Below are 27,928 nucleotides of genomic sequence, written 5' to 3'. Positions count from 1 at the left end.
AAATTGCATTTGACTCAGTTTTGTCCTCAGCTCCTCTGATTTGATTAGATGGTACATTGGAAACTGCTGGGGTTGAGACAAGCAACCCAGGAGTATTATTTCCAGTATCCCCCCTTGATTTTTTAGGCTCCAATCGGCCATTGACCTTGGAATTTTTAGTTTGATATTGTGTTTGGTTTACTGGGACCGGTAAAATAATATTGGGATTTCCACTCGAACAAATAGAGGTAGATTGGGGTAGTATGGAAATTGTTTTATCCTGGGATGGCTGCTGATTCATATCAAGCTTTCCCTCAATGTTGGTCATCCTTGTTTCAATATTCCTAACCTTTAAGCAAATGGGTTCTAAAAGCGTTGTTAGAAGGGTCTCCATTCTTTCCCAGAAAGATTCCTCTACTATTGGGACCCTTGCACTAGTTGATGGAAATACAATTTCTGGCTGGTTATTTACCTTATTTCCTCTTTTCCCAGTAGGCTTTTCAACAACCTTTCTTTGTTTGTTGCTAGTGTTCCCTTTACCATTATTTACAGCTTGACCTTCCTTAGTGGTGGATTTTGATTTACATCTTGCCTTCTCCCCTCTGGTCCTGACACACGGGCTGTCGCTATTATCGGTTAAAATAGAGGCAGAGATTGGACTTAAAGGTGTGCCACGCCCCACCTTTTCTGGAGAATCCTCATTCAAAGGAAGAGGATCGAGAATTACATCACGTGTGAATATTGTGGGGGTCACAGATAACCTTGTTAAAGAGGGCAAGGGTTCAGAAGATACAGGGGCCATCCCAAGAGCTATCTAATTAGTTGGTAAAGTGGGATGTACCCCAGGTAGAGCAACAAACGATGGGGCTAACATCGAATCCTGGGAGTTAGTTGTAAACATTGAAATGTTTGTAACAGGTAGGGGAGGAAGGGTACCAGCAGGAAGTGAAAAGCGCCTTTCTGTACTTTCAATAGCAGAGGCAACCGCCCCAATAGTCTTCTGCAGCATTCGGTCGATAGCTGTCAGACTAGGAAGAGGTGGATTAGAAACTACCCTTTGTTTTGCTATTGGGGCAGGTTGAACAGGCATATTCTTCCCCATTATTTAGCACTGAATATGTAAAATGTAATAATTAAATATATATCCAAGACAATATATCGATATCACCATACGCCAGGGAGATTAACACATTAAGAAACATATAAAAGGAGCACTTAAAACCAGCTCTTAAGAAAACACGAATTAAACCGCTAAAATGATTGCTTTTTTAGGCTAAAAGACACTATTTACTATTTAGTGCCATACAACTTAAAAGATGTTAAAAACCTGTAAACAATGTCCAAGAGGGGTGGCCCAGCCCGGCCTCTTCCGGCCCCGGACGGATATATATATATATAATCAAAATATACATATTTATTTACATGTACAGGCATATGCTGTTTTTCTGTGTTTTGAACATGGTGGTCATGTAGGAAAGAGCCAACTCTTGAGTAGTTTTCTGAAGATAAGATAGCTATCTGTGGCTCTTATGTTTGGGGTTAAGGAACTCCATTGTTCGGATGCTTAAACTGAGAAAGATGTACCACCCCTGTTTTTATTCATGTATGCTCGGATTTTGACGTGAGGTTCTAATCTTGAGAGAAGGTTCCTTTGTTGTATGTATTTGGTGATTTTATTCCTGAGAAAAAGTGGTTGTGTTCCATGTATTGCTTTGTGGGTGATACAAAGCAGCTTGAAGGTGGATCTTCTGACAACCAGTAAACAATGTATAGATCTTAAGGCAGGAAAGATGTGGGCTCGCGGCTTTGCATGTAGGAATAGTCTGGCAGCAGAGTTCTGAATTCTTTAGTAGTTTTTTCATAGTTGATAAAGATGATCTATGGTTGAGACTATTGGCATAATAATGTGTAGACAGTACAAGAGCAATGGTAGCCTGGACCATGTGTGGAAATCCTAGGTGTGGCAAGATGCATCACAGAGTTTTTATGGTAGTGAAGCTTGATCTTGATAACTTGTCCACTTGGGCATTATTTGATACTTTGGAGTCCATGGTAATTCCAAGGTTTCTTACTGCCTTAGATACTTTAGGTGGTTTTCTCATATCGCCAGGCCAGGCGGCGAGTGGGTCATAATTTTTCCAGTCGCCACATGTGAGTATATCTGTTTTGTACGCTTTCAATTTGAAGTCTCTCCATGTCATCCTATGATCAACGGCTCTGAGGCAACTGAAGATTTTTGAGTTTCCAATTTCTTTGGGGCTTTTCAGTTTAAGAAGTATTTGTGTGTCATCTGCATTGTTACAGCATGTGAGCTGCAATTCATTGATCGGTGCTGGCAATGACTTCATGTCGATGTTGAAAAGCATGGGCGAGATGATAGAGCATTGAGGGGCCCCTGCTTTTATGAAGGATGGTTTGGATGAGAAGTGGGAGTGTGGATGACATTTGTCATGTTTTCAAGGTATGATGTGATCGAGTCAAGAGCAGGCCCTTCTATGCTTGATTAGAATGTCATCGTCAACTGTGTCGAAGGCAGCTGGTAAGACCAAGAGAAGTAGTGCAGCAACCCTGTCCTGGTCTGTGTTTTTCAGGTCATCCCAGATGGCGATGAGGGCAGAATCTGTGGCTCTTCCCGGACAGAACCCTGTTTAGAGTCCGGAACGTATGGAGTTTTTTCAATAAATTGTGACGTCTAGGTGAATGCTTCACTTTCTATCAGTTTGCCCAGGAAAGGTCCATTTTTAATTGGTCTGTAGTTGTCTGGGTCATGTGGATCCAGGTTTGTTCGCTTTAATAATGGGCGTATGTATGCTTTTTTGTTGTCTTATGAAAAGATTTTGGAAGTTAATGAATTATTTATGACTTTACTTCCTGTTGTAGCAGCAGAGGTAGTTAGAAGTATGTTCTTGAAGATTTGGGGTTGACAAGGATCAAAAGGGCTGCCAGCAGGCCTGCTTACTTGACCAGATCCATATATTCGGGAAAGTTGTTTGAAGGAATGCCAAGTCTTGGAGTGAATTGTTGAAAATGGGTTGGTGCTGGTGGTTTTCCTTTGTTATCAATATGCCCAATATGTCTGCTTTGGTTGTGTTATGATTTGCCAGTTTGTGACTAAAATTCTGAGTCATGGGACGAGTTTCTTCTATGCATTTTGATTCACAAAATTCTGTGAGAATTTCTATAAAATTCTGTATTTAACATTTGGCATTTTGAATTCTGTATGAATAGTAACCCTTTGAAAAAATATTTTTTGATTGTTGTCTTGTATATTCTGTTAAGTGTGTGTAAGTTAAGTTTGTCATGATTACTATTTGTTTTGCGCCAGGTACTTTGCAGCTTTGAAATGTGTTTTATCCCTTTCAGTTCTGCATTCCTCCTAGATGCTTGTTTTCATTTGTCTTGTTCTGTTGTTTTTAGTGGTATTAGGTTATCAAAAGCTTCCTGGGCCACACATAAAGTTTTTGAACAGAATTTAATGTGTCTAGATCTGTGTTGGAAGTTAGTAGTGTTTCTAAGAATTCAAGATTGAGTTTGTTCCACGGTCGATAAGTGGATGCATATATGGTGGCCGTAGGTATTTTGATTTGTGGTGTTTGGTGTTGTAAAGCTACCAGATGGTGGTCTAACCATGTGACTAGAGAAATCCTTTGAAAGGTAACTAGTTCTGGATTTGCAAAAACAACAATTAGGATGTGTCCAGTGATGTGTGTGGGTTTGTGAAAGATCTGATGTAGGTTCAGTGGGTCTAGGCTAGTGATGATAGTTTTTGTATGGGGCACATTGGGGTTGTCAAACCAAATGCTAAGGTCACCAAGAATGCATGGGTTAGAGTGTAGTGCCATAAGGTTAGAGTGTAGTGCCATAAGGTTAGAGTGTAGTGCCATAAGGTTAGAGTGTAGTGCCATAAGCTTAGAGTGTAGTGCCATAAGGTTAGAGTGTAGTGCCATAAGGTTAGAGTGTAGTGCCATAAGCTTAGAGTGTAGTGCCATAAGGTTAGAGTGTAGTGCCATAAGGTTAGAAACTGTGTCTAGGAATGTCTCTGGGAATGTTGCATTGGTGGCTGGTGGTCCGTAATGGAGGAAGTCATAGGAGGAAGTTGGTGTAGAGCTGCATCTGGCGATAAGGGCTTCACAACTTTCTATGGAATTGTCGTCCGCTTTGGTGAGATTTATTATTTCCTTGAATATAACACCTAGTCCACCTCCTCTGTTACCTGTTTGTGTGACAGTTTGATAGCCTGGAGGAAGGCTTCATGCAAAACTGGAGCCTTGTCATCAGCCATGATTCAGTTATGAAGAGTAAGTCAGGTTGTGTGTCAGTAAGTTGGTCGTAGATGTGGTGCTTGTTTTTAGAGAGAGATTGAGCATTCATTAGTAGGCAGCCTAGAGCTTGTGTTTTGGTGATGGTGTGATTTTGTTTTCTAGAGGAATGAGTAGTAATCTTTGAACTTTTAGCATGTGTATTATTCATTCACCGTTTGGATGTGTGTGACCACTGACTTTTATTTATTTTAGGTCTCGCTGCAGTTTGTTGTAAACCTCCTATTTCTAATTCTTTAACACATACTTACAGTGGCCTTTGAGTCTGCCCAGTGTTTTTATACTAGAGAGCTTTGCTTTCTGTCTTCCGTCCCTGCTGTTTGTTCGATGGCTTTCCTCTCTAGTCCTGTGCTTGTCCTGGCCAGGAGCATTTTGGTCTCAGTGTTTTCATTGGATAAAGTGTGTGCTTCCATTGCTGAGTTTTAGTGTCTCTTCTTTCAGAACATACAGGAATGCATTTAGAGCTATGGTAATGATTATCATCACCGCCCAGTAGTATTCTATCTATGTCACTATGTTTTTTCACTTTCAGTAAAAGACACTAATGGTAAACCTGCTCTGTTCTAATCCTTTGGCATTCTGAGGCTGAAGGGTTGTGGTGAACACTTGTGGAACTTCGAGTAATTGCAATAAGTGCTGCTGCCTGATTACAGGAAGGACACACGTCTGCCTCTAGGGACCCTCCTGCATCAGAAAACAAATAATGTTTGACTCCAGTGACCTCCAGAAGTGACCCATTGCAGCCGGCCACAGGACACAACTTAAATTTGACTCCAGGATACTCTTATATTGCCATACTATTTAACTTAAAAACTTTGATGGCAGTGGATATATTTGTATCTCCTTTGTCCATGTGCTCTGATCTCTTCCTCTCAATTCTGTGATGCTATGTTAATGTTTATTTGTATAGCGTGCTATCACCATGAACTCTCTAGTTCCTCCAGTGATTAGAAAGTATTTTATTTATTTGGGCAAATATTTGCAAGAATTACATTCACATTGTAAAAGTCCCTTGGCAAGCCAGGTATTTAAGTTATTTTTTCTTAGTGAAATGGGATTTTTCCTGACCTAAATTAGCCAGAAAGGTGTTTCATAGATTAATGGCACCCGGCGAAAAACTTTGGCCACCGGTTTTTAAGTTATTTTTTCTTAGTGAAATGGGATTTTTCCTGACATAAATTAGCCAGAAAGGTGTTTCATAGATTAATGGCGCCAGACGAAAAACTTTGGCCACCAACTTCAAATTTGTGAAACCAAGGCACAACCAATAAATTTGTCCCAGAAGTCCTTTTAGGCTGTTAGGCTTTTAACGCGTTTTGTGGAAGGTAGGTACTTCCCGTGCTTGAAATTTCTGAGCCATACACAATGTTTTAGAACAGCTCCTCTGCCTAATGGGGACCTAGTGAAGAATTTCTAATTTCTAATAAAAAAGGAGTTGCTCAGGCTAAGCCAGGAGCTCCCAATACCACTCTCACTACTGTTTTAAGTACTTCCAAGTGTAGTGTGTTTGCATCATCTAATGGTGATCCACTTAAGACTGTAACTGCCATATGTTGAGCCTCTGAAGAAAGAAACAAGATCCCTGAGATCCGAATATATTGCAGGTAGAAACAACTGTTGAAATGAGCTCCTTTGGGGCAGCTGGGAGTCAACTTCTGCTCCTGGATTCTGAGGTAGGACTAGTGCCTAATTCGCTGGGCCATTACGAATTGGACCATTGGTGGCAATGGTTGTTGACGATTGTGGGAAGTTGGCCTGATGTGCAGTGCTCACTATTCTAGTGATCACTATATATCAGTCCAAACAACCCTTATTGATGATTGGTTGTAAGTCAACCTTATAGACCAGCTATCCTAGTAGCATGGATACGAGCAGTCTAAGGCTAAGACTCTAGAGGGCGTGTTAAGCCAGCTGTTTTACCATCACATTACCCCTTGAACACCCAGTGAAAGGACACCACACAAGTGTTATGAAAATAAACAATGTATTTATTAGAATCACAACAACCCTGTACTCTTTATGAGGACAGGGTGCTAAGCACACAACAAAACTCTTACGAAAATACTTTTAAGTTAGCACGTTACACAAATGCCCGAGGGGCACGAAAAACCATATACGCTAAAAGTGGAATGCGAATTACTAGCAGGTAAGTAACGATTCTCAGAGGCTTTGGGATCGCTAGGACTGGACTACTGAACCTTTAGATTACTAGCAGGAGGCCTAGGGAACTCGGGTGCAGAGTGTGCACTCTCACGCGGGATGCGGGACAAAGTCTATGGAAGCTAGAATTCACAAAGTTAGTGTTCACGGGCGAACCCGACCTGGTGGGAAGAAAACGACAGTGGATCCTGACCCTAGGATAGTGAGGCTATGCTGGGACACCGAAGTGCCGAAGTTACCTAGCCCAGGGGCTGCAGCTGCATAGGTCTGAAAAGACGTCGGGGATCTCGTTGCCGGACCAGGAGCCTGGAAGGAAGAAGTTGCTGGCAGGCGACCAGTGAAGGAAAGTTCGATGGATCCAAGCCTGGATCAAGGAAGAAGAAAACCTGAAAGCAGAGGGGACCAAGTTCTTGAATCACTAGCCAGTGATTAAGTGGGCACCAGGATGGCACCGGGCGAAGTCACCGCAGTCAGGTGAGTGGGCGCTGCTGGGCTCTGCAGTCTCTCGGACCAGGAGGCGTTGTCGGCGACCAGGATGGAGGTGCGAGCTGTCCCACGAAGGATGAAGTCTTTGGCGTCGAAGTTACCCAGGATTGGGCAACAAGCCTTGGCTAATTCAAGCCCACGCGGTGGACTCAAAATGGCGTCTTGAGTGGACCAGGAGGGTCCGGGGTGCTCCTCTTCTGGAAGGGAGCAAGGGCCAGTCTGGAGCAACCAGACCAGCAGCAGAAATGTCGTCGGGCGTCGTCAGGAAGGCCACAAGCCAACGGGCTAGTAGCCAAACAACGCGGTGAGCAGCGGAAAGCAGAAGGGCCCCACGCAGATCGTGGAGATGCTGGGGGGCTGCACTTCGGAGCTGGAGCTGCTCAGAGTCGGGGCTTCTCGGACCCCAAAGCACTCACCAGTGGAATACTCGGTGGGCTTGCTGTGCAGAAGTCGTGCAGTCTTGGCGATGGCCGGTCCCTCGAGGTCTCGTCGCACCCACGGTTCTCAGCTGTGCTGTAGAGGTGGGTAGAGGTCAGAGGTGCCAGGGAAGCCGGGTCTCGTCGAGCTGGGCAGTCGGATTCCGGAGGAAGGACGTGCAGCAGACCGCAGTGTTCTGTAGATGGTGCCTGCGGGTGCAGGGTGACTACTCCTTAGTCACAAGGGAGAAATCTTAGGAAGAAGTCTTGAGTTCCTTTCGCAGAAAGTAGTTTCAGGATTCAAAGATGATCTGATTTGGAAGGGGGCCAGTCTCTACCTTTATCCTGTAAAAAAAGGGGCTGGCACGCGACTAAGTCCTGCCCTATGGGTGGGACTAGGAGGGGGGTGGTTACACCCACTTCCTTGGCGGGCTTTTCCCCAGCACAGGGTCTGGAGTGACCCTGGAACTGGTTCAAGCCGGCCTATGCATAGTGAGCACCGGGGTGCTACTTGCAGTCACCTTCCTCTAAAGCCCTGCCTACCTACAATACACAAAACCCTGTCTGGGACGGTGCTGGCACCGCCCCTGGCAGGAAACCCTTTGTCCTTATCTCCTGCTCTGGGAGGACTCCCAGCAGCAGGAGGGCAGACTTGTGTCTCGGTGGCAGCATCCATTTTGTGGATGCTAAGGCTCTGTCTGACTTTTAACCGGGTTATAGGTTACAGGCATGTCGTGTCCCTCTAGAAGGGTGGAATGCTAACCCCGTCGCCAGAATTGGCGAGGGGTTAGTATTCCAATTCGTATGACACCTTACTCGACATGTTTTGATAAAGCGATACCAGAGTTGGCACATAACCGCGAGGATTATAATGCACTTAAGAGTATATGGTATGCGATATCATGGAAACGGCTAAGGGATGGGTCCCGAAAGCCGCAGACAGGCTCAGCTCATGCCAGAGCACCATCTCACACGATTCCAAGCACTCTGCCTTCAGGATTGTCAAGGCCTGCCATAGGAGTGACTGATAGGAGATCTGTGTGTCCATTTTAGGGTTAGATATAGGTATACTATATCTAAAGCAAAGGGTGTGTACACCACCTTGCCCCAGCTGTCGTGCAGCCAGTTGTGTCAGTTTTAGTTAGTCAATCTAGGGGTGGCATAATACATGCTTCAGCCCCTGGGAGACTTCTGGGTGCACCTCAGCCCTGAGTACAGGGACTTGGAGAGGGCCCAGGGCCAATTCAGTACCTGAGTACAATTTGGATAGAGAGAACAGCTAGGCTGTGGGTCTGATTAGCAGGCCCACAGCCAGGGAAAGTCGTAAACCAGTGCAGCAAAAAGCAAAAATCTGGGTGATCATAGGATTGCAGACCCTACTCTCCTACATGACCCCCCCCCAAACTTTGGGACAATAAACTAACCTTGACCAGGTGAGTCTTCTTGCTCTAAGTGGAAATACCTGGAGAGCCCATCAGCATTGCTGTGATCAGTCCCAGGTCTATGCTCCACTGTAAAATCCATCCCCTGTAGGGAAATGGACCACCTAAGCAGTTTGGGGTTTTCACCCTTCATCTGATTTAGCCACAAGAGGGGCTTATGGTCTGTCTGAATGGTGAAGTGAGTGCCAAACAAGTAGGCCCTCAGCTTCTTCAGGGCCCAGACCACAGCAAAGGCCTCCCTCTCAATAGCTGACCAATTTTTCTCTCTGGGTGTCAACCTCCTACTAATGAAAGCAATAGGCTGATCATTACCATCAAAATTCAGTTGAGACAGAACAGCTCCCACACCCAACTCAGAAGCATCTGTTTGGACAATGAATGGCTTGGAGTAATCTGGACTCTTGAGGATAGGTGCTGTGCACATGGCCTGCTTTAGGTCATTGAATGCTTTCTGACAGCTGGCTGTCCACTGAACTTTCTTTGGCATCTTCTTGCTTGTCAGGTCATTAAGGGGGGTCACTATGGACCCATAATTTCTGACAAACTTCCTATAGTACCCAGTCAGGCCCAAGAAAGCTCGAACCTGAGTCTGGGTGATTGGAGGAGTCCAGTCCTTGATGGCCTGTATCTTACTCTCCAGTGGCTGAACCTGGCCTCCACCTACAAGGTGGCCCAGGTATACAACCTGTGTCTGCCCTATCTGGCACTTTGTGGCCTTGATAGTGAGGCCTGCCTTTTGCAGGGCCTCTAACACTTTCCTCAGGTGGACCAGGTGATCCTCCCAGGTGGAGCTAAAGACAGCAATATCGTCCAGATATGCTGCACAGAAGTCATCCAGCCCAGTGAGGACTTGATTCACCAACCTTTGGAAGGTGGCAGGTGCATTTTTCAGTCCAAAGGGCATTACCACAAATTGATAATGCCCTCCAGGGGTAGAAAATGCTGTCTTAGGTTTGGCTTCCTCAGCTAACCTGATTTGCCAATACCCAGCTGTCAAATCAAATGTGCTTAAGAAGTTGGCAGAAGCCAATCTATCTATAAGCTCATCTGCTCTTGGGATTGGGTGGGCATCAGTCTTAGTGACTGCATTGAGGCCTCTGTAGTCTACGCAAAACCTCATCTCTCTCTTACCACCCTGGGTGTGAGGCTTTGGCACTAGAACTACTGGGCTAGCCCAAGGGCTATCTGAGGGCTCAATGACTCCCAGTTCCAACATTTTCTGCACTTCAGTTTTTATGCAGTCTCTAACATGATCAGGCTGTCTGTAGATTTTACTCTTGACAGGCAGACTGTCTCCAGTGTCAACATCATGGGTACACCAATCAGTTTGGCTGGGTGTCAGAGAGAACATATGTCGAAAGGATTGCAGAACTTGCCTGCAATCCTGTTGCTGATGTTCAGTGAGGCTGCCACAAAAGACAACACCATCAACTGACCCATCATCAGGATTCTGAGTGAGCAGGTCTGGGAGAGGGTCACTCTCTTCCTCCTGTCCCTCATCTGTGGCCATGAGCAAGCTCATGTCCTTCCTGTCAACATATGCTTTGAGCCTGTTAACATGGAGCACTCTGAGAGGGCTCCTGGGAGTTCCAAGGTCCACCAAGTAGGTAACCTCCCCCTTTTGCTCAATGATGGTGTGGGGCCCAGACCATTTGTCTTTCAGAGCTGCTGGGGCCACTGGCTCCAGCACCCACACCTTCTGTCCTGGCTGGTACACAGTCAGTACAGCCTTTTGGTCATGCCAAGCTTTTTGAAGTTCCTGGCTGGCCTCAAGGTTTTTAGATGCCTTCTCCATATACTCAGCCATCCTGGAGCGGAGACCAAGTACATAGTCCACTATGTTGGTTGCAGGCTTTTTGAGAGGTCTCTCCCATCCTTCCTTCACCAAACACAGGGGTCCTCTTACAGGATGCCCATACAGAAGCTCAAAAGGGCTGTAGCCAACCCCCTTCTGTGGGACCTCTCTGTAAGCAAACAGGAGGCAGGGGATCAGGACATCCCATCTCCTCCTAAGAGGTTCAGGTAGCCCATGAATCATCCCTTTCAGGGTCCTGTTGAATCTCTCAACAAGCCCATTGCATTGTGGATGATAGGGTGTGGTGAACTTGTAGTTCACACCACACTCTTTCCACATGGCAGTCAGATATCCTGACATGAAGTTTGTACCTCTGTCAGAAACGACCTCCTTAGGGAAACCCACTCTGGAGAACACTCCAACTAGGGCTCTTGCCACTACAGGGGCTGTAGTGGTCCTAAGGGGAATAGCCTCAGGATACCTGGTGGCATGGTCCACCACCACCAGTATAAACTTGTGTCCTGATGCTGTCTGGGGTTCCATTGGACCAACAATGTCAATCCCCACTCTTTCAAAGGGAACCCCCACCACAGGTAGTGGTATGAGGGGGGCCTTTGTTGTGCCACCTGACTTACCACTGGCTTGGCAAGTGACACATGAGCGACAAAACTCCTTGGTATTCTCATTCATATGGGGCCAGTGAAAGTGTGAGACAAGCCTGTCCCAAGTCTTTGTCTGACCTAAATGACCTGCAAGGGGAATCTCATGGGCCAAGGTGAGAAGGAAACCTCTCAGAGACAAGGGGATGACCAGCCTCCTGGTTGCACCAGGCTTGGGGTCTCTTGACTCAGAGTACAGGAGTCCATCTTCCCAGTATACCCTGTGGGCACCTGTGGCATTCCCTGCAGCCTCAGCAGCAGCCTGCTGTCTGAGGGGTTCAAGGGAAGGGCAGCTCAACTGTTCCTTCCCCAGGTCTGCTCTGGAGGGTCCCCCTGAGCCCAGAAACTCAACTTGATCAAGTTCAAGCTCTTTAGGCTCAGTTTCCCTCAGCTCTGCTAGATCAGCCTCCTCAGAGACTTGATCCTCAACCTGGGGCAAGGGGGAAGGCAAAGCCTTACCCTTACTGCTCTTCTTCTTGGGAGGTGTCTGGTCCATAATTTCAGGATCCAGCACCTGTTCAGTGGGGCATCTTCTGGCCTGTGACCTAGTCACAGCAAGCACATGTGCTGGCAAGCCTAACATCTCCATGTGAGTCCTCTGCTCCACTTCTGACCATTGTGATGACTCCAAATCATTGCCCAACAAACAATCAACTGGGAGGTCTGAACTGACTACAACTTTCTTTTGTCCCTTCACTCCACCCCAGGAGAAAGCCACAATTGCCACACTATGACTAGTAGTGACATTGCTGGCATTGGTCACCAGGAAATCAGTACCTGGCATGATCTGTCCAGGGTCCACAAAGTTAGGTGTCACCATGGTGACACTGGCACAAGTGTCCCTATAGGCCTGAGCCATTTTGCCATTAATCAAAGGTGTCTGCCTGTATTTGCCCAAAGTATTGGGACTTATTTCAGGGGACATATCCATATCCCCTGTACAGACAAGGACAGCCTGAGTGAGTGTGCCAACTAAGTTGTCAGACCCCTCAGTACCCAAGGTTAACCCAACTAATGCCTTGGGAGTGACACTACCACTACTGACTGTACTAGGGGGTGCAGTTGCTTTAGGAGCTGTAGTGGCAGGAGTTTGTCCTCCTCCTCTTTTGGTGCACTCACTAAACCAGTGAGATTTACTTTTACAGTACTGGCACCACCTTTTTGACTGGCCTTCTTGAGTCTTCTTCTTCTGGGAAGCCTGACCCCCACCCTCTTTGGTTTGTTGGGGACCTGGTGAAGACTTCTGGTCATTTTGCTCATTCTTTACATTACCCTTCTGGTCTGCTTTCTTCTGACCACCCTGGTTCTGGTTCTGGTTCTGCTTGATCCTTGTCCTGACCCATTTGTCTGCCTTCTTTCCCAATTCTTGGGGAGAGGTCAGATCTGAATCAACAAGGTGCTGGTGCAGCAACTGGTTCTGACAATTGTTCAAAATTTGTTCTCTCATCATTAGATTATACAATCCTGTGTAATCTGTAACCTTGCTACCCAGCAACCAGCCCTCCAAAGCCTTAGTGGCACAATCCACAAAATCAGACCAGTCCTGAGACTGAGTTTTCTGGGTGTCTCTGAACAGCAACCTGTACTGTTCAGTGGTTAAACCAAACCCATCAACCAGTGTATTCTTCAGGACCTGGTAATTGTTAGCATCCTCCACTCTTGTAGTGAGGAGCTTATCTCTACCTTTACCATCAAAGGAGAGCCACAGTATAGCTGCCCACTGACTCTGGGGAATGTTCTGCACAGTGCAGGCCCTCTCCAGAGCAGCCATCCATTTCTGGATGTCATCCCCTTGCTTAAAGGGGGGCACTATTTTAGTCAGGTGTTTAGTATCTAAACCCTTCTCTCTATCTCTTGGGAGATTGCTGCCACCAGTGGGAGCTAGCCCACTCATCTGCTGCTCTCTTGCCAGGGCAAGCTTCTCTTTGGCCAGGGCAATTTCTTCCCTTTCAATCCTCAGTTCAGCTTGCCTCATCCTAGCTTCATGCTCCTTTCTCTGAGGGGAAGTAAATCTCCTCTGTGGAGGATTCCTTCTCCCTTGAGAAGAGGCATTAGAGTGCAGAGATCTATTGGAGTCCCTAGAAAGAGATCTATCTCTCCTAACTCCAAGGTTAGGCCCACTTCGGGTTAGTACTGGGGGGCCCCCAGATCCTAGCCCAAGTAAGTCTAAGTTGGTCCTAGTTAGCCTTCTGACTACCTCAAGACCTTTGTCTACCTCATCCCCAGAGAGTACCTCCTGATCCTCCTCCTCAACTGCTGAATCAGTGTTGTGGAGATCTGGATCCCCAGAGGTTCCCTCTAAGGCTGGCATGCTCTCATGTAACTGAGAGAGCTTTCTGGCATCATATGTCTCTAAGAGACCTATCAGAAAGGGAATGGTGGGGTTAGACCCCTGCTTCAGTTTCCTGGAGACACAGATTTGTCTCATCTCCTGAAAGCTGAGAGCTGCATATCTTGAAGTGACCTGTGGAGGGTCAACACTGACCAGGGGAGTCTCAGTAGAGTCCCCCTGAGTCGACATGCTTTTCTAGTGAGGTGTAAGTGGTGCACTTACCTACACTATATGTTTGCCTACTGATCCCTTGCTAGAGTTGTAGTTTAGGGTGTGCTAGGCCCTAGGAGCTACAACAGCTGGTTCAGTAGAACTCAGAGTATTCTAAGCTAAGTTATATGTACCTTTAGTACTTATGTGATCTTTCACAAGATATTCTTAGGGCATGTGTGGTAAAACAACAGCAAGCTCAAATCCCAACCGCTGCTCACCAATGTGGGAAGTTGGCCTGATGTGCAGTGCTCACTATTCTAGTGATCACTATATATCAGTCCAAACAACCCTTATTGATGATTGGTTGTAAGTCAACCTTATAGACCAGCTATCCTAGTAGCATGGATACGAGCAGTCTAAGGCTAAGACTCTAGAGGGCGTGTTAAGCCAGCTGTTTTACCATCACATTACCCCTTGAACACCCAGTGAAAGGACACCACACAAGTGTTATGAAAATAAACAATGTATTTATTAGAATCACAACAACCCTGTACTCTTTATGAGGACAGGGTGCTAAGCACACAACAAAACTCTTACGAAAATACTTTTAAGTTAGCACGTTACACAAATGCCCGAGGGGCACGAAAAACCATATACGCTAAAAGTGGAATGCGAATTACTAGCAGGTAAGTAACGATTCTCAGAGGCTTTGGGATCGCTAGGACTGGACTACTGAACCTTTAGATTACTAGCAGGAGGCCTAGGGAACTCGGGTGCAGAGTGTGCACTCTCACGCGGGATGCGGGACAAAGTCTATGGAAGCTAGAATTCACAAAGTTAGTGTTCACGGGCGAACCCGACCTGGTGGGAAGAAAACGACAGTGGATCCTGACCCTAGGATAGTGAGGCTATGCTGGGACACCGAAGTGCCGAAGTTACCTAGCCCAGGGGCTGCAGCTGCATAGGTCTGAAAAGACGTCGGGGATCTCGTTGCCGGACCAGGAGCCTGGAAGGAAGAAGTTGCTGGCAGGCGACCAGTGAAGGAAAGTTCGATGGATCCAAGCCTGGATCAAGGAAGAAGAAAACCTGAAAGCAGAGGGGACCAAGTTCTTGAATCACTAGCCAGTGATTAAGTGGGCACCAGGATGGCACCGGGCGAAGTCACCGCAGTCAGGTGAGTGGGCGCTGCTGGGCTCTGCAGTCTCTCGGACCAGGAGGCGTTGTCGGCGACCAGGATGGAGGTGCGAGCTGTCCCACGAAGGATGAAGTCTTTGGCGTCGAAGTTACCCAGGATTGGGCAACAAGCCTTGGCTAATTCAAGCCCACGCGGTGGACTCAAAATGGCGTCTTGAGTGGACCAGGAGGGTCCGGGGTGCTCCTCTTCTGGAAGGGAGCAAGGGCCAGTCTGGAGCAACCAGACCAGCAGCAGAAATGTCGTCGGGCGTCGTCAGGAAGGCCACAAGCCAACGGGCTAGTAGCCAAACAACGCGGTGAGCAGCGGAAAGCAGAAGGGCCCCACGCAGATCGTGGAGATGCTGGGGGGCTGCACTTCGGAGCTGGAGCTGCTCAGAGTCGGGGCTTCTCGGACCCCAAAGCACTCACCAGTGGAATACTCGGTGGGCTTGCTGTGCAGAAGTCGTGCAGTCTTGGCGATGGCCGGTCCCTCGAGGTCTCGTCGCACCCACGGTTCTCAGCTGTGCTGTAGAGGTGGGTAGAGGTCAGAGGTGCCAGGGAAGCCGGGTCTCGTCGAGCTGGGCAGTCGGATTCCGGAGGAAGGACGTGCAGCAGACCGCAGTGTTCTGTAGATGGTGCCTGCGGGTGCAGGGTGACTACTCCTTAGTCACAAGGGAGAAATCTTAGGAAGAAGTCTTGAGTTCCTTTCGCAGAAAGTAGTTTCAGGATTCAAAGATGATCTGATTTGGAAGGGGGCCAGTCTCTACCTTTATCCTGTAAAAAAAGGGGCTGGCACGCGACTAAGTCCTGCCCTATGGGTGGGACTAGGAGGGGGGTGGTTACACCCACTTCCTTGGCGGGCTTTTCCCCAGCACAGGGTCTGGAGTGACCCTGGAACTGGTTCAAGCCGGCCTATGCATAGTGAGCACCGGGGTGCTACTTGCAGTCACCTTCCTCTAAAGCCCTGCCTACCTACAATACACAAAACCCTGTCTGGGACGGTGCTGGCACCGCCCCTGGCAGGAAACCCTTTGTCCTTATCTCCTGCTCTGGGAGGACTCCCAGCAGCAGGAGGGCAGACTTGTGTCTCGGTGGCAGCATCCATTTTGTGGATGCTAAGGCTCTGTCTGACTTTTAACCGGGTTATAGGTTACAGGCATGTCGTGTCCCTCTAGAAGGGTGGAATGCTAACCCCGTCGCCAGAATTGGCGAGGGGTTAGTATTCCAATTCGTATGACACCTTACTCGACATGTTTTGATAAAGCGATACCAGAGTTGGCACATAACCGCGAGGATTATAATGCACTTAAGAGTATATGGTATGCGATATCATGGAAACGGCTAAGGGATGGGTCCCGAAAGCCGCAGACAGGCTCAGCTCATGCCAGAGCACCATCTCACACGATTCCAAGCACTCTGCCTTCAGGATTGTCAAGGCCTGCCATAGGAGTGACTGATAGGAGATCTGTGTGTCCATTTTAGGGTTAGATATAGGTATACTATATCTAAAGCAAAGGGTGTGTACACCACCTTGCCCCAGCTGTCGTGCAGCCAGTTGTGTCAGTTTTAGTTAGTCAATCTAGGGGTGGCATAATACATGCTTCAGCCCCTGGGAGACTTCTGGGTGCACCTCAGCCCTGAGTACAGGGACTTGGAGAGGGCCCAGGGCCAATTCAGTACCTGAGTACAATTTGGATAGAGAGAACAGCTAGGCTGTGGGTCTGATTAGCAGGCCCACAGCCAGGGAAAGTCGTAAACCAGTGCAGCAAAAAGCAAAAATCTGGGTGATCATAGGATTGCAGACCCTACTCTCCTACAACGATTAATAGCAGCATTTGATTTGAGTGTATTACTCCTATCGGCTGCCAGACAAATGCACATTGCTTTTTGGAATTCACATTGGAAGGTGCGATTATGATTGAGGTGAAGTAAAAGCTGACTATCGTCAGCAAACATAAATAAGCCTTCTCACCCGCTCTAGTAAAACTTTCACTAGCGGAGCAGTGTATATATTAGGTGGGGAACAGGGTAGAATCCTGTAGGGACCCCACAAGTAACTGATGTCTTAGTTGTGAAAAAAGTTAATTTCCCAAAGTGCCAGTGATTCCTAATGCCTTGACACAGCCTTATATTATGTAGTTACAAGCCAGACAGTATGTGACTAAACCTTTTAGGAAATGAGTAAAAAGTGGACCTATGATGAACCGAGACACTATGTGATCAGAAAAGGTAAAGTATCAAAAATATAATTTTTATTACTTTTACGAAAACAGAGTATCTGTGTGGAGAATGTTTTAAATATTTTATCTTTTTTAAATAATAAGAAAAGGAACAATGAAAAATGACATCAATAACAATGTTGATAGACCTGCAATTTCTCTCTTGCCCTATGCATTAAGTACAAAATGAATGTATAATTGTTGCTAACAATACTCACGCATGCGTATTCATTTATAAATGGCCTAATGATACGTCATAGTTTATTAAAGTATGTCAAACATGATGTTGTAATTCTAGACATAAACATATATGATAAAATGGAATCAAAGCAAAAAGTTCAATACACATATTATTTTGGACAACCAAACAGTGTGGTCATTGCTAATGTAATTCGTTTCTCTACGCTCGTTTTGGCGGTACGCTTTCATCAGGTAGCCATGTTGATCTAATAAAATCTTATTAAATGTAGTATATCATCTAACAGTGAAGCTTACGTTGAAACTGATAGCAGCGCTAATTGTAGAAGGAATACCCAATATTCTCAAAATCGGGAGAATTTTCATCACAGCTCAGAGCTTGTGTGAATATACTGTTTTTTAAGAGTTAGTTGTAACTCCGTGAATACAGTGCAAAACGTTCAGTGAAAGATGATAAAGTTCACTCTATTTTAATTCTTTTATAGGGAAATCCAGTGGATAAACTAATATTTCTGCCAAATGCCCGGTGCGGTATTAAAAATGCATGTTTCAGAGAGTAGTTGAAAAACATGAGATGAATTCCTTCAAATTATGTAGACCTTTTATAAGGGGATCCTGGGGATAAACTAAGTTTTCTGCCAACAGTCGGTGCAATATAAAAATATCATATTTCAGAGTTTAGTTGAAAAACAAGCGATAAATTATTTAAACGATGTATATGGGACGACAATGGAATGCACTAGAAAGTCCTCCACAGATGACGGTAGAAACACAGGGCTGTTGGCAGAAGCATTAGTCTATCCAAAGGATTCCCTTATAAAAGAAAACTCTTATATATTCATTTTGTACTTAATTCATAGGCCAAGAGAGAAATTGCATGTCTATCAAAATTGTTATTGATGTCATTTTTCATTGTTCCTTTTCTTATTATTTAAAAAAAATACAATATTTAAAACATTCTCCACAAATACTGTTTTCGTAAATAATAAAAATTACATTTTTGATACTTTACCTTTTCTGGTCACATATTATTGTCTGTTCATCATAGGTCCACTTTTTACTCATTTCCTAAATGGTTTATTCACATATAGTATTTAGACCCTTTTAGGAAATTTATTCAGGGGTACCGCTATTTTCACATATAACTACAAGCCAGAAATGCAGGTTTTGGCAATGTTTCTTTAAAAAATGTGGGCCCTGATAGCTTTTTCAATACTTGTTTTAGTATTGATTTATCTATATACAAAGTTGAAACATGATTGTAAAAAGCATTTGGCAGTGTATTGTTTTTCTTGTGAATTTTGTAATATGCTTGAAAAGATTAATAAAAATGATAAATTTTGACAGTGTATTCACTAACTATTTCGTTTGTATCTAATCGGTAGGTGAGAGAAATAAAAACAGGAAAATAAAACCAGAACGCGGTGGAAAAACAGCATCAAGAAAAGACAATGTACATTTTTTTCCAAGTTCCGAGAATACGGCAAGCTGCAGTAACCAAACGCAGTCAGAGGTATCTGCGAAAACAAGAGATCAGACTTTGTCTCATGGAAGTGTCTTTAGTAATACAGCTTCTTTTAGTGCTTACCAGGAACCCCTGCTGATACCCAGTTCTGAACGATATAACGACTGGGAGAGTGTACAGAAACAAACAGATTATATTGCTTATCAACCAGAAATGCAACCCAACTGGAGACTGCACACCTGTACTGAATGTAACAAAAGCTTCAGTAGAAAGGATAGTCTTCTTAATCACAAAAGAATACATGCAGGAATAAAGCTATATGAATGTTCTGAATGCGACAAGAGCTTCAGTAGGAAGGAGCATCTTATTGTGCACAAGAGAACTCACTCCGGAGTAAGACCTTATCATTGCAGTATATGTGGTAAAAGCTTCACTCAGAAGGGAGTTCTCATTAGACACCACCGAATCCACACACAAGAACGGCCACATCAGTGTTGTGAGTGTGACAGAAGATTCAGTCAAAAGGGAAATCTTATTAAACATATGAAAACGCATAACAACAACAGATGACCATCTCAGAAGTAAGTATTCTATCGGCATTCTTACTCATGAGATCGATTTTAAATCGCACTAACATCACTGGTCAGTCTTGTCAGTGGCATCCTGTTGGTGGTTAAATTACTCAATCAGTTAATATCTGATGGAACAGCTCCACATAATCAGACATGAAATGATACTAGTTCAGAGCTTTGACTTCACAAGGCAGAAACATTTGTCAGTGGGGAATTGTCAAACACTGGAAATCTGTACCTGGCTCAATAATGAAAACTAACAGTTTGGTGAGCAGACATACTCGGGGTTTAATCAAAGCAATTGGAATCGAACTCAAACCATGAAAACAAAAGACACAAAGAATTACTAGACAATGCGGGTGATCGTGAAAACTCACAAACATTGCACAGCACAAAAAATGTAAATCAACTTGCATTCTTGTAACATTTGGCAGTTATGAAAATAATTTGTCCCTGGTCACAGAAAGGTTTTGCATACATTTTAAAACAGTGGAAATAAATGATTTCAGTATGTGGCTACCGTGTGACACTTTGAACAGAAAGAATATATGCTTGTATGAAAATGTATTTGAAACTGATTTATGGATAAATGCTAAAAGGTTTTGAACGTCATCAATTAAAAAGTGACTTGAAAGGGCTATAAGCTTATTTGATTCATTCTGGTGTGTTAAAACTATTGTGTTTATATTTCCGAATATTATTTGTGGAGATTTTGATGAGTTGTAAAAGTAGATGTTAAAGGTATACATTATTATTCCAAGTTATAGAGCAGCTTATTACAAATTCCAATGATTCCTCAAACCACTTAATTGTTTTCCCTTAACCAGCCTTCCTCAACTTTTCCAGTGTGATTGATCTAGTGTAGTAGTTTGTGACCTATAACTTCTGTGGACCCCTATGTAATCATTACTGGAATCCGGGGACCTCTACTGAATTATTACTGGAATTTCGGGACTCCATGCAGTCATTATTAGAATCTGGGGGTCCTGACCAAAGCAATTTTGATGATTTTAACTGCAATACACAAAAATATAGAAACTGGCATCAATCAAACAAATACAAAAATGAAGAAATATTGTATTTAATATTTATTTAATTCACAAATGTATTTTTTATTTTTTTTATTTTAATGGGAAGGTTGGAGCTTTCTAAATTCATTTGAGACCACACATCAACCACACTATTCTGTTTGACTGCTTCCACAAATCAATTTGAGAATACCAATTTACTTCTTAGCCTCCAATGTTATATTCCTTTACAATTATAGAATGTTTAACTATTTTAATGTTGCTTCTTTATTCATATACAGCTTATTGATCTTTTAATATTATTTAATTGTTTAAGCAGTCACCAACCCCCATTAGGTGCTGTGGACCCCCAGGGGTCCCTGGACCACAGTTTAAGAACATCCAAGGTAGTGGATTAGTCCAGATTATGGCAAAATTAGACCAAAGAAGAAATGGATCATCCCCTCCCACACGTCCATATCACTCTCGGCTGAAAGTTTATAGAAACTCAGTGATCTTGTGTACTTGGGTTCAGAAGTCCAACAAATAAGGAAATGCAGCACCACTGAGGGAGTGAAAATAGAATGTTTCTTAGCATGGTGGGTTTATCCATACGTTCATGCACAGTTGTGCGTTTCTCTCTAAAACTTACAAAACACAGGATGCTTCGGTCAGTGTGTCCATCATCAGTGGGATAAGAAACTGATACTGTCCCATTTTTATATTTTTCAGATGACCCCATAATCTTAGCCAAAATAGCAAAATCCCTCCTGAGCTTGCAAAACATTGAATGCTACTGTAAACTAAACAAAATTTAAATAAATCAAAGGTGATGACATTTGGACCCCAAAGACATAGCCGCACAAAACAAAATATTAATTCTGGAAAGGAATGTTCGAGGCATATGAGCTTCAGATTGCACACTGTGCATAGATCGCCACCTAGTGTTGGGCCCAGATGTTTGCAGTTTGTTGTTGTCCTGAAAAGTTCTTTGGAAGTCACAAGATAGGTGACTCCTCCTTTGGACCACATTGCGCATGGGCATCGGCTCCACCCTAGATTGTTTTTCGCCATTAGGAAACGATGGAGCTTTGCAAGAAAAGGAAGGATGCCCATGTAATTTGCATCTAATTAAGATAATACTGGAACAGCCAAGGGTAGCCGGGGAGGCGGGTGGGTGTGTGCATCTCTGCAGCTCTACATGCCAAGAACAGAAGTAGCATTTTCCGTTCGAGGCAGATGAGCTGCAGATTGCACACTGTGCATAGATTGTATAGCAGTACCCATCTCTAGCGGCGACCACCCCTATCTGTTGCAGTAGTTTGGAATAATGTTTTGAGAACAGCCTGCCCACATTAGCTTGTTGCTTGGTTCGCACATGTACACAATAGTGTTTTGTGAATGTGTGCGGTGTAAACCATGTAGCTGCTCTGCAGATGTCATCTAGGGGAATGTTCCCTAAAAATGCCATTGAAGCCCCTATTTTTCTTGTAGAGAGGGTTTTAGGAGGAACAGATAACGTACGTTTAGCTTTATGGTAACAAATCTGTATGCATTTGACAATCCATCTAGCTATCCCAGATTTTGAAATGGGATTACCTTTGTGTGGTGGTGAGAAAGACACAAAAAGTTGTTTTGTCTTACGAAAGGGTTGTGTCCTCTCTATGTAGTATAGCAATGCTCTTTTGACATCTAAAGTGTGAATAGCTCTTTCTGGTACTGTCTGAGATGGCGAGAAGAAAACGTGCAGTTCCACAGATTGATTGAGATGGAATGGAGAAATGACTTTTGGTAAGAATTTTGGATTGGTACGCAGAATTACCTTATTGTGATGCATTTGCAAAAAGGGTTCTTGAATGGTTAGTGCTTGTAGTTCACTAACTCTCCGCAGAGAGGTAATAGCTACTAGGAACACAACTTTTCATGTTAAAAATTGTAGTTCACATTTGTGTGGGGGTTCAAAGGGAGGCCCCATTAACCGTGTGAGAACAACGTTTAAATTCCACACAGGTGAAAGTGGTACTCTGGGAGGAAATATTCTTTTAAGGCCTTCCATAAAGGCTTTAATGGCAGGCACTCTGAATAGAGATAGATGCTGTCTGTTTTGCAGATATGCTGCTATTGCAGCAAGATGTAGTCTAATAGACGTATAGGCTAAGTTGCATCTTTGGCGATGCAGTAAGTATCCTATGATGTGTTGAATAGACACATCTAGAGGATTAATATTGTTGTGACAATATATTACAAATCTTTTCCACTTGGCTGCATAACATGCCCTAGTGGTTGGATGTCTAGCTTCTTTTATGACATTCATGCAGTCTGGAGGAAGGTTCAAATATTCAAATTCTAGGAGATCGCAAGGTTGAGCTGAGCTGGGTCCGGATGTCTGATCTCTGCCCAGTGTGCAACTCTGCAGCTCTACATGCCAAGAACAGATGCATACTGGTAAGTAGCATTTTCCTTGTTGATTAGAACAGACGTTCAACAAACTAGGCACTATCCTTGCTCCATACTCTTTCTGAACCGCTCACATCTTCAGTGTAGTCCCCTTGGAATTTGTAGCGGAAAAACATAATCGATTTTTGGGAAAGTTTGGGGCAAAAATGGTTCCACAGTACGGACAAGGTGTTCGAAATTTGATCTATGATGCACTAAATCATTTTGAGAGCAAGGCACTTAGGAATAGAGTGAAATTGGTTTTCCAGTCATAAAGGAATGACAACTTCTGAAATGTTAAAATCTATTGAAAGCCTGAATTTTCTGGAGCTTTTTTTAGCATCTGTATTTTGTTCCTTTACTGCCAAGAGACCTATTCGAGGGTGTATGTTGTGCGTTACAAAATCATAACATTATATAACATCGCCTTCCAAGAATGCTCCCCTTTGAACAATACGATTGACTGGTGTTGGGTAGAGTTCAGAGTGGAGTGTAATGAGCTTGAGCTGCTTTTAAACGTGGCACCAAAATAACCTTGACTGAACAAGACTTCAGGCAGGACTATAGTAGTATTGAGCAGTGATGTGTAACATCAGAGCTGAGCCTTTATTTGACATTTGTAGAAATAGTGTTCAGCAGAGTTTGTGAGCTACCACAACAAGTGGCTTCTGAAATTGAAAGTTAAAGCATAAATTCAAAAAGACTGGTCTTTGGCCAAGAGGGTGTTTGTTCAGGAGACGAATTAGCCCAAAATGGCTTGATTACTCAACTGAAAAAGTAAAGGAGGTAAGAAAAGCAAGAAGTGAGGGTCAATTTGGATCCTCCCTCGACATATTCCAAGGATAGAGATATTTGAAGAACCAGGTGAATGCAGTCGTGTAATGAATTTGGGTGACATCAAGGAATGAAGACAGCTTGTATCGGCCAGCATGAATGACAAGGGTTCCAATGAAATGAGATTGTGGAGGACACAAGCTCAAAATAACAAGTACCAGAGGGAGTTTTTATTTGGTCTTTATACTTTTCCTTTAGCGCATGAAATCTGTTGTTCTCTGTAAACAACTGCGAGTCTGTAATAATAAGCATGCATCTGAAAGAAATAGTTAATTATAGATTCCTTACCTTAGAATATCCCCCAGGCGTCAGACTTGATCTGGATACTTTTTCGTCAGCAGTACCCCTGCGCGTCTTTAAGTGACGTCGGTTGACTCCGCATCCGTCGGTGTGGTCGCCTGGATGATGTTGCGGAAATTACTTAGATGCCGCCCTCGCGCGCTGATGTCAGTTCTTTCTTTTTCCGCGCCAGCAAGCGCAGATCCGGAGAGAGCGGTACCCCCAGTCATTTTTCGACTGAGTTTTTACGACGTTTGTCAAATTTATTTTTGAGTCTTCATCGAAACCTGGTGCACGAGGGTTGCCCGGTTTCAAGGCCTGCGGTCTCGGTACCCGTCTGATGTCGATAACGAATCCACACCGCATGTGCTTCTACTGCCTGGAGAGCGACCACGACCCCAAGTCGTGCTCCGACTGCGAACTCCGATGGCCCTGAAGTCTTTGCGGGAGCAGTCCCGAAAGCTCAGTGAGGCCCGGCAGTCAGCTCCATGTCGCTCAAGGTCCCAGTCTCGAGGGAGGTCGCGGGACCGATCGCGGAGCCATCACCACCACTCATCGTCTTAGTCTTCGCACTCGGGGTCAGGTAAGTCGAAGCACAAGAAGAATTCGAAGAGGCATCGTCGCTCTGCGACTTCCCCTCGTCTGTCGGCCGACGTGACGCAAGGTGCGGGTGGTGCCCCTCCAGCGGCTCCACGTACAGAGCCTTCAGGGTCGACTCCAGTCTTCCCGGGTCCGGGAGCGACCCCTGCCCAGCTTCGTAAATTTTACGAAGCGATGCATGCCATCTTTGGGCCGCTGTGCCTTCGGGCCCCGCGGACTCGGCTGGGGCCCTTGGCCTTCGACGCGGGGAGCTTCGGCCTCAGTACCGCAGGGCCCCTTTGGATCCAGGCCTGGATCCGGATTGGCGCCGGTCGACCTAGTTACACTTCCACTGCCGCCGATTCCACCGGCACCACGTCCAGAGCCGACGCCGGCTGGCCCCCAGCCGGCGTCGACCCCGGCTTCCTTCCGACGTGGACACGGAGCCGGACTGGTGCCGAATGACGCCGGATCTGGTGCCAATGGATACTTTTGTCCCTGTGTTCCACCCTGGCCATTTTCAGCCAGATTTTCAACCAGAGGAGGATGAGGAAGACTGGGAGGGGCCTGGTGACCCTTTGACAGACCAGCTGGAGTACAAGCCGGACTGGAGAGAGGAACTGGGGGATGCCAGTGGTCTGGATACCTCTCCAGACCTAGGCATGTTGTCTCCTCCTACCGTGGCTACGGAGGAGGGAGGGTCATAAGCAGTGGTTTTGCGTAAGGAGGCTGAGGCTCTCCACTTCGATCTTCCTACGGTGGCAGTCAGCACTAACCTCCTGACAGAGGTGCTTCAGCCGGCAGCGAGCTCTTCGGAGCCCCTGCTGCCATTCAATGAAGCCCTAACGAACATCCTTTTAGGCACATGTTCCAGACCCAACACAGGGGCTCCTGTGGATAGGATGGTTGCCTGACGCCACCGCCCGGCCCCGGGTGTCCCCACGTTCCTCTCCCAACACCCTACCCCATAGAGCTTGGTGGTCCAAGCCTCTACGTCTAAAGGCTCCTTCCCTACAGCCCCACCTGATAGGGAATCCAAGAAGCTGGACCAACTTGGGAAGATGTTTTCTTCCTCCAGCATGGGGCTGCGATGTGTAAACACTGCATGTCTGTTGGGCCGTAATTCGCACTCTGTGTGGGATATGGTGGCGCAAGTGCTGCCTCAGTGCCCGGAGGAGGCCTGGGCCGTGCTCTCCCGTGCAGTCGCCGAGGGGAGAGTCGCAGCGAAGTTTACCATCCACTGTGGACTGTATACCACCTACACACTTGGCAGGACGATTGCCACATCAGTGGCTCTTTGGCTCTACGCCTGGTTGTGTTCAATCAATCAATCAATCAAGGGATTTGTAGAGCGCGCTACTCACCCGTTAGGGTCTCAAGGCGCTGGGGGGGTGGGGGGGGGGGTCGCTACTGCTGGAAGAGCCAGGTCTTGAGTTGCTTCCTGAAGGCGAGATGGTCCTGTGTCAGCCGGAGGTGGGTGGGGAGGGAGTTCCATGTCTTGGCTGCCAGGTAGGAGAAGGATCTTCCTCCGGCGGTGGCTTTGCGAATACGTGGGATGGTGGCAAGGGCGAGGCTGGCGGAGCGGAGCTGGCGGGTTGGCGTGTAGAATTTAAGTCGGTTGTTGAGGTACATGGGGCCCGCATCGTGGAGAGCCTTGTGTGCGTGGGTGAGCAGTCGGAATGTGATTCTCTTGCTGACGGGGAGCCAGTGCAGATTCTTCAGATGGGCAGAGGTGTGGCTGTGGCGGGGGATGTCCAGGATGAGTCTTGCCGAGGCGTTCTGAATGCGCTGTAGTCTTTTCTGGAGCTTGGCTGTGGTTCCGGCGTAGAGGGTGTTCACGTAGTCTAGGCGGCTGGGGACGAGGGCCTGGGTGACCGTCTTCCTGGTTGTGGTGGGGATCCAACGGAAGATTTTCCGGAGCATTCGCAGGGTGTTGAAACAGGACGATGATACGGCGTTGACTTGCTTGGTCATCGTGAGGGAGGAGTCCAGGATGAAGCCCAGGTTGCGCACGTGGTCTGTGGGTTTGGGGGCGGTGCCAGGGCAGGTGGCCACCAGGAGTCGTCCCAGGCAGAGGGGGATGGTCCAAGGATGAGGACTTCCGTCTTGTCTGAGTTCAGCTTCAGACGGCTGCGCTTCATCCATTCCGCGACGTCCTTCATTCCTTCCTGGAGGCTGGCCTTGGCGGTGGGGGGTCGTTGGTGAGGGAGAGGATCAGCTGTGTGTCGTCGGCGTAGGAGATGATGTTGAGGTTGTGTTTGCATGCGATGGCCGCGAGGGGGCTCATGTAGACGTTGAAGAGGGTGGGGCTGAGCGAGGAGCCTTGTGGGACGCCGCAGATGACTTTGGTAGCCGCGGACCGGAACGGGGGGAGGCGGACTCTCTGGGTTCTACCGGCGAGGAACGAGGTGATCCATTCTAAGGCAGCGCCTTGGATTCCAGTGTCGTTGAGGCGTTGTATCAGGGTGCGGTGGCATACTGTGTCGAAGGCTGCTGAGAGATCCAGGAGAATGAGTGCAGTGGTTTCCCCGTTGTCGAGCATAGGCCTGATGTCGTCGGTGGCTGCGATGAGGGCGGTCTCAGTGCTGTGGTTTGCTCGGAAGCCGGACTGTGACGGGTCGAGGGATCCGTTTGTCTTGAGGAAGGTGGAGAGTTGTTTGTTGACCGTCTTCTCGATGACCTTGGCAGGAAACGGGAGGAGCGAGATGGGTCGAAAGTTCTTGAGGTCCGTGGGGTCCGCGGTGTTTTTTTTTAGGAGGGCGCTGAGTTCGGCGTGCTTCCAGCTCTCTGGGAAGGTAGCTGATCCGAAGGAGCTGTTGATGACGTCGCGTAGTTGGGGTGCGATGATGGATTCGGCTTTGTTAAAGATGTGGTGTGGGCATGGGCCGGTGGGAGAGCTGGAGTGGATGGTGCTCATGGTGCGAGCGGTGTCTTCGGTGCTGTCCGGATTCCAGGTGCAGAGGGTGGCGGTTGGGTTCGCTGGTTCGGTGGTTGGGTGGTTGGTCTGTGCGCTGAAGCTGTCGTGTATGTCGGCGATCTTGCGGTGAAAGAACAAGGCGAGGGAGTCGCAGAGGTCTTGCGAGGGTGTGATGTCGTTGTTGCAGGCGCTGGGGTTGGAGAGCTCTTTGACAATGCTGAAGAGTTCCTTGCTGTTGTGGGTGTTGTTGTCCAGGCGCTGTTTGTACGTAGTTCTCTTGGTGGTACGGATCAGTTGGTGGTGCTTCCGGGTGGCCTTCTTGAGGGCTGTCATGTTCTCTGGTGTTTGGTTCTGGCGCCAGGTTTTCTCCAGGGAGCGGCAGGTTTTCTTTGAGTTGATGAGGTCGTCCGTGAACCATGAGGCTTTCTTGCTGTGGGGTCTGTTGGGTGGTTTCTTCAGTGGTGCGAGTTCGTCGGCGCAGTTGGTGAGCCACTGTGCGAGGTTGCGG

General features: G+C 46.4%; 1 protein-coding gene across 4 annotated transcripts in view; it reads left to right on the top strand.

Annotated features, from left to right (window-relative positions):
• LOC144798392 (zinc finger protein 671-like) overlaps positions 1-20,006 on the top strand; it is a 152,378-nt gene extending 132,372 nt beyond the window's left edge. For 2 of the 4 annotated variants that reach the window (XM_078669234.1, XM_078669236.1), the window contains one exon: positions 18,717-20,006. In XM_078669234.1, coding sequence (XP_078525360.1) covers positions 18,717-19,366 — 650 coding nt within the window. In that variant the 3' untranslated portion in view covers positions 19,367-20,006. The remainder of the gene's footprint in view (positions 1-18,716) is intronic. The other 2 variants (XM_078669237.1, XM_078669235.1) reach the window with 1 other exon arrangement.
• Positions 20,007-27,928: the final 7,922 nt, after the last annotated feature.

This window comes from Lissotriton helveticus, chromosome 12, assembly GCF_964261635.1.
Source record: "Lissotriton helveticus chromosome 12, aLisHel1.1, whole genome shotgun sequence".
NCBI classification, from domain to species: Eukaryota; Metazoa; Chordata; class Amphibia; order Caudata; family Salamandridae; genus Lissotriton; species Lissotriton helveticus.
Note: the sequence above shows the minus strand (reverse complement) of the source record. Positions and strands in the feature narration are given on the sequence as shown.